The following is a 7,479-nucleotide window of genomic DNA, read 5'->3' on the forward strand; positions in this document are numbered from 1 at the left end:
TATTTGAAATTAAAATAAAATTAAATTAAGTAAATTTAATTAAATTAAAAAGGTACGACAAATAATATAGAAACAATGTTAGCCGTATTAAAAAATATATTTGTAATATCTGAAATTATATAAAATTCTGTTATTAATTAAATAATATGACTGCAACATTATACAGGGCGAGTTAAATATAGGGTGGCCATTGAAAAGCTTAAGGGTGGAAAGGGTAAGAAATGGTGGTCATTTGAGGGATGTTCTTCACACGTTTCTCACCCAAAATTTTCGAACAAAATATTATAAAATTAAAGAAACATTCAATCTTTCGGTAACCAGCCTATAATTTAAAAAAATTCAAGCTCACCTTAATATATCCCGAACAAACAAATTATTTTAAAAAATTCTTACACGCGTCTTTCAGTACCAGGCAAGCATTATTTAAAATATTTTATGTAGACCACTTGTCTTGGAAATTATTCTTCACGATCAATTTACACGACTCACCCTGTGCATTGCATAAGCATAAATCAAGTACTCAAGTACTCACTATATGACACTTGGAGTCTAACAACTCGATCGTTTTCCCATCCTGAGATTTCTTGTTCAGTTCCACCAAACGAGCCGTGCAACGAGCCACGAAATCGCCAACCATGTTCAACAAAGTATCTCGTGGTCGGCGAAACTCATTCTTATGGCAGCTCTCGGCATCGTCGTTGTCTCTGTCGTAGAAGGTCCGAACCTTGGAGTGCTCCATGTACTTGGTAGCATGAGTCTCGTCCTCGAAGTCGAACCCAGGCGAATAAGGGCCTTTGCCATAATTCCTCTGACTGGACCCCTTGTGCTCTGGACTCGACTTCTGCGGCCCGTTGTAATATCTGAGAAAATTTGTTCGATTCACCAGGAATATCGAAATTGCGAATCAGAGAGTGACAAACAACGATGCTCACTTGGTAAGTGCTTCAGAATTATTTACCAAAGTCTTCACTGCCACTGCCAGCTGGTGTATTATTTCTTTCTCGGTTTTACCTTCTTTGTTGTAGGTCGGGGACTGTATTTGTTGAACGTAACAAGGCAATATCGCTTCTAATATGATCTGAAGGTATAAGTGGATTAAAGACAATTAGTCGTGAACGTGACGAGGAACAGCTATTGTTATGTTGATGAATATGATTGCTTTCATTGGTGAGAGGAACGATTGCAATTTGTTTAAATTTTCTTTTATTTAGGTAATTTAGTTTAGATAATTGTTATTTAATTTGGATGATTTGGGTAATTGAAAGAGACGTGTTAGTTAAATTTAGGGGAAACTGAAGGTGGTTGGTGCAGATTGGCTTACCAGCATTTGCTGGCCTCGAACGGAATCAGGAGCATAAGCTATCACCATAACACAAAGGGATATGCAGTCTAATACAGTGACCATTTCGTTCTCGTCGTGGTAGCAGAAATCTATGGCTTTCAAGGGCTTTTCTTCTCTGACCAACTCGTCTATGTTTAGAGGGTCCGGTGATGGTGTTTCCAGGCTCAATAGTAGGTTGAAGAGACACGTAGAAGGAACCTTCAAACGAGTTTAAAAGTTTAACAAATTTATTACTGTTTATTATTTATTTATTATTGATTTAAATTGTATTTTTGGGTAGCACAGCAGCATTTCTTATTTATATCGTTTCCTTTCTACGTATACTATTAATTTACTTGTACTATTACTAACGTGATTATTCATATTACTAATGGAAAATATTTTTAATACTTGTAGTGAATATAAAATAGATGTGAAATCTATTTAAATAAATTTCCGTATTTTAAATAGTTATTATAAATACAAATTAAATGTAAAATATATTTAAAACAAATTTCCATATTTTAAATAATTTTTATAAATTTAAAAAATATATTTTACAGATTCATTTGTTCCAAATCTCATTAGGAATATAAAAATTGGTTTATTTTAAATAAATTCCCGTATTTTAAATAGTTATTATAAATACAAATTAAATGTAAAATATATTTAAAACAAATTCCCTTATTTTAAATAGCTATTCTAAATTTAGAAAAGATATTTTAGAGATTTATCTCTTTTAAATACTTGTTATGAATGTAAAAATTCGTTTATTTTAAATAAATTCCCTTATTTTGAATAATTATCATAAATACAAATTAAATGTAAAATATATTTAAAACAAGTTCCCCTATTTTAAATAATTATTATAAATTTAAAAAATATATTTTAGAGATTCGTTCGTTTCAAATCTCATTATGAATATAAAAATTCGTTCATTTTAAATAAATTTCCTTATCTTATATAGTTACTATAAATTTAAAAAATATAATTTAGAGATTCATTTGTTTCAAATACATATTAAAAATATAAAAATTCGATTATTTTAAATAAATTCCCTTATTTTAAACACTTATTATAAATTTGAAAAAATATATTTTAGAGATTCGTTGGTTTCAAATACTTATTATGAATATAAAAATTCGTTCATTTCAAATATTCATTATAAATTAAAAAATATATTAATTTTTAAATGAAGAGGAAGATCTGGATAACATTGGATAGTATAATGGAGTCGTAAGGAATACCTTGTGAGCTTCTCCATGAATACTAGTCTCATCCGTGTCCAATATGGTGGAAACGCTGCCAAACATTTGCAGTATGAACGGTTTTCTATTCATGAGATAGAATTGTTTAACAGCGTACTCCACGGTAGTTGTGACTAATTTGTTCGTTTGATGAGTGGAATACAATTGTAACAACGTTGGCATAATTAGCAAATAGCCATTCGTTGAAAAGATGTTCTTGAAGTTATGGGCTGCGTTGATGTACGTGGCCACGACGTAGCGCAAAATGCAGGAATCCTCGCTGTGCAGAATTACCGCGCCGTTTAAAACGTTTAGAAACAGATGAATGTCCCCTGAGTATGCGAAATTGCCTGCCATCGCCTCGAACATCCTCGCGATTAGTTTGACCCACATAAACTTGTGCATCACATCTAGACCAAGAAGCTCCTGTGCAAAAAGACAGTTGCAAACTGCATTTTTGTTTCATTATGCACACAGTATATCGAATAATTTGTTTATACATAGTTACTGTTTAATTCAAGCAATATCATATGATTTATAATTGATTAAATTCAAATTATAACTAATATATAATTAATTAAATTAAAATTGTAACTAATTTATAATGAATAAAAATTGAAATTGTAATTAATTTATAATGAATTAAAATTGAAATTATAACTAATTTATAATGAATTAAAATTCAAATTGTATCTAATTTATAATTAATAAAATTGAAATTGTAATTAATTTATAATTAATTAAATTAAAATTATTATTAAACGTCGTAATTAAAATAATAAAATAAATTATTTAATTCTTTACTATTTCAAGAAACCAATCTATATTCCATCTTTACTTACTCTACCGATTTCACCACCTTTGTAGAGGTCCAAGTCTGCTTCCAGAGCTCTTCTCGGAAAAGATGGCAGTTTCATTAGCTCCTCGTGCAGGAATACTACTCTTTGGACTACCATATCGACATTCTTCAAGATCGCCCAAGTTAGCAACACCTTCCCGATTTCGACGAACTTGTGGACCAATTCCTCCCGTTGCAGAGCGTTAAACGCGTCTTCCGGTTTCATGTGAACCAACTCGATCTCCGAAAATTGCGATCTACCTTTAAAGAAGTAGTAATCTCGAACGTACGACGATGGATTGCGAATTTGATCTGGAACACGAATTATAGTCATCGTATAAACACAATCCTACCAATTCTTCCACATTTTCAAATATCTCTTTTACCACCACGTTTTTAAAATAATTTCTGCAATTTTTATATTATTATAATTCTACCTATTATAATTCTATAATAATATATATTATTATAATTCTAATTTTTATACTACTACAGTTCTAATTCTAATAATACTCTTGTGATACTCTTGTAGTGATACTCTTCATGTAATCAGTGTTGTATATAATACGTAATTCGTGTAATTAAAAATTAGCACTACATTAAAATCCTCGATTGGATTTCAATTGGATATCAAATACAAAATTGACAGAAAATAAACCAGATTTAGTTGATCTAAGAATAATTAACAGAAGAACTGACAGATAAATGTTGAATGTTGAAAATGTTGAATGACAAAAATTTAGAAATTCTAGAAGAAGTACTGTAAAGAGCTTCTGACAGAAACGAAGAGAAAATATAATTCGAAAAGGAAGTGATTAGTACAAACGTGTTTTGTAGTCAACGAGGAAGTACTCTCGTTGCTTGGACTCCTCGATGCCGAAGAAGTCCAAGGATTCTCGCAGTATCTGACAGAACTGCGTGTCTTCTTGCACAGGAAACTGTGATGGGATTCCTCCGGCATCTGGATCTTGAGGACCATGAACGACGATCCTCTTTGCTGATGGAATATTCGCTGTTAAGAGAATCGAAGCGTCGCACTGCTCTTTTCTCAATATCTGCTTCAAATCTTTGAACATTATACCGTGGACACTGTGCACCACCTGTGAAGCACAAAATTTGGATTATACACAGATTTTCCATGTTTTTGTACTTTATCGTACTTTTCTATCATGTACACGTAGCTTTACGAAGGTTAGAAAGGGAGCAAGGGTGGAAGGTGCAAAATCCAGGAATGTTGAGGAAAATCCTGGGCAATGCTTTAGGTCCTTGACATGAAAGCGTGTGCATGGTGGGGAGGAAATATGGGGAGGATAGTTTGAGACAGTTTCTGAGTTGAGCTTGAATTGAGTTTTGGGTTGAGTGTTAGGATAAATAGTGAAGAATTATTGTAGTAACTCGAGAGTCATTATAGACTAGCGTGACTGTGCAATTCGTACTTAAATTGTTACCAATTTCGACATGTGTATGCTAATATACTGCCAATAATATTAATTATTAATAATATAATTTAACAAGTATACTATTGTATTATTATATGAAAATCAAAGTGATTGCCTCTATTTTTTGATACCGATTATCAATGTAATTAATTGTTAATAATATAATTATACCAGTATACTATTATACTATTATATAGAAGTCAAAGTGATTGTCTCTGTTTTTTGATACTGATTATCAATGCAATAAATTATTTATAATATAATTATACCAATATACTATTATACTATTATATAGAAGTCAAAGTGATTGCCTATATTTTTGATACTGATCATCAATGCTGTTAATTATTAATAATATAATTTAACAAGTATACTATTGTACTATTATACGAAAATCAAAGTGATTGCCTCTATTCTTTGATACTGATTATCAATACTATTATTTATTAATAATATAAATATACCAGTATACTATTATATGGAACTTAAAGTGATTGCCATTATTTTTTGATACCACTTATCAATGCAATTAATTATTAATAACATAATCATATCAGTATACTACTATATGGAAGTCAAAGTGATTGATTCTATCTTTTGAATTTTTAAAAATTTTGCACAATTTTCTATATTTAAAATGAGTTTCTACTTTTCGCTTTTTGGTGTTGGTTTGACAAAAGAGTGAATGGTACAATGAGTGTAATGGTATAGTAAGAGAATATTTTAATAGGAAGAATGTCATTTCAGACTCATTGGTAATTACCATCCATAATATGGAAAGAGCAGTGCCGATTAATTTCTGTCCACCCTCGTGCGGAGTACGAACATAGAACATGACATAGCCAATGATATAATTGTACAAAGCAAAGGCAGCCTGTTGAGGTAATTTCGGCACGAAGCGAATGAGGTGTCTCAATATCTTAAACATCAGTTCCTGCTTCTCCCTGGTTAGACGTTCCAAGATATAGCGGAGGAACAGTGCACTGTCCTCCACTAGGCAGTTCCAGATCACCTGACAGAAGAATCAAAGATATACTATCTGATTTCAAAATAATTTTTTTTACGAAGATATGTAAACTCAAAGTTAAGTGTCTGATAGAAGTCTCTAAGTAGGTTTTAATAGAAGAAGAAATATAAGTTGGACAAAAATATATGAAAAGAAAAATTTTATATTGGAGATTGAACCTTCATTAAAATTTTTTAATAAAAAAAGAAATATAATTTCAAAGATTAAGCATTTAATAGAAACCTCTAGTTAAGTTTTATCACAAGAAAATTTTTAAATTGGAGATTGAATCTTCAATTAAATTTTTTAATAAAAGAAGGAATATAATTTCAAAGACTAAGCATTTAATACAAATCTCTGATTATATCAGACAATTCTGATTTTATCAGAAGAAAAATTTTTAATTAGAGATAGAGTCTTCAATTGAGTTTTCAGTAAAAGAAGAAATATAATTTCAAAGATGAAGCATTTAGTAAAAACTTCTGATTAAGTTTTATTGAAATAAAAATTTTTAATTAGAGATTAAATTTTCAATTGAGTTTTCAATAAAAGAAGAAATATAATTCAAAGATGGAGTCTTCCTCGGAAATCTCCCATTTCAATACACAGAGAAATATAAATTATCGAAGACTGACGTCTTTGTTAATAGCCTTCAATGGAATTTCAAATAAAAGTAGAAAAATAAGTTAGTTTACTTGATATGCAACTTCGTAAACGGCACTTCCGTCGTCTGAAACAGCAGCATCGTCGAGCAGATGAATTATTTGCACGATCGCAGAGCACAAGGAAGAAGGGAACAACGGAGTCGCAGACTGGCCATGATGAGACGTGTTCCTCGGCTTCTCTACGGTCTCGCCGCCATCTTCGCCACCATCTCCGACATTTCCTGGATAGGAAAGAATTTCCATTTTATAATCCCCCTTAAAATTACGCATTATCTTCATCTAGTTAAGAAATGAAAAATAAACATATATAACACTACGACTACCGACATAAAATATATACCTATATATATATCTAAGTATAGTACACATAAATAATATTAAAATATAGTATAATGAAGATAAATAGATATACATAATTACGTTTCTATCCGAACAAATGTCAACATTATTTTTGCCAAAAGCAGCTGCATGCTTTCGATAACTGCAAAAACAAAATGTCTGAAACCAGTCATTTTGACTCTACTTCATACACACTCAGTCAACATTTTCTGAAGTCACTTCTCAAATTCTCCATTGCAATCTTTCCCTTTTATACAATATCGAAGCTCAAGCAATGAAATAAGTCATATATTCTTGAATCAGTTTCTCAGAGCCTGAGAGCGTTGTACCAAGTCATTCGCAAGTTACACCGTGACTTTAACTTAGGCTGTATCTAATGAAGATACCTTTGTATTATTCCCATAGATTACACTACATAATAAGTCTACTCAAATTTCTTACACTAAGTCTACTCTAAATTATCCATAAACTTATCTAGAATCTTTTCTATAACCTAAATCAGGGTCTCTCGAACCTAACCTAAACCTAACCTCAATCACGCGAGGCTCTTTATCGTGTCTAACGTTCAATTTTCGAGATCCCATGAAAATTTAGAATATTTGGAAGAATTAGAGTGGAAAGAGT

At 31.0% G+C, this 7,479-nt stretch overlaps 1 protein-coding gene across 1 annotated transcript in view; it reads right to left on the bottom strand.

Annotated features, from left to right (window-relative positions):
- Positions 1-7,479, bottom strand: part of LOC108554876 (protein unc-80 homolog) — a gene marked incomplete at its 5' end in the record, with an annotated part of 54,366 nt that overhangs the window by 18,000 nt on the left and 28,887 nt on the right. The window contains 8 exons of the mRNA XM_017910284.1: positions 533-860; positions 933-1,078; positions 1,322-1,540; positions 2,569-2,994; positions 3,411-3,718; positions 4,233-4,506; positions 5,609-5,857; positions 6,547-6,737. Coding sequence (XP_017765773.1) covers positions 533-860; positions 933-1,078; positions 1,322-1,540; positions 2,569-2,994; positions 3,411-3,718; positions 4,233-4,506; positions 5,609-5,857; positions 6,547-6,737 — 2,141 coding nt within the window. The remainder of the gene's footprint in view (positions 1-532; positions 861-932; positions 1,079-1,321; positions 1,541-2,568; positions 2,995-3,410; positions 3,719-4,232; positions 4,507-5,608; positions 5,858-6,546; positions 6,738-7,479) is intronic.

This window comes from Eufriesea mexicana, unplaced genomic scaffold (assembly GCF_001483705.2).
Source record: "Eufriesea mexicana isolate 0111107269 unplaced genomic scaffold, ASM148370v2 scaffold92, whole genome shotgun sequence".
In the NCBI taxonomy this organism is placed as follows: domain Eukaryota; kingdom Metazoa; phylum Arthropoda; class Insecta; order Hymenoptera; family Apidae; genus Eufriesea; species Eufriesea mexicana.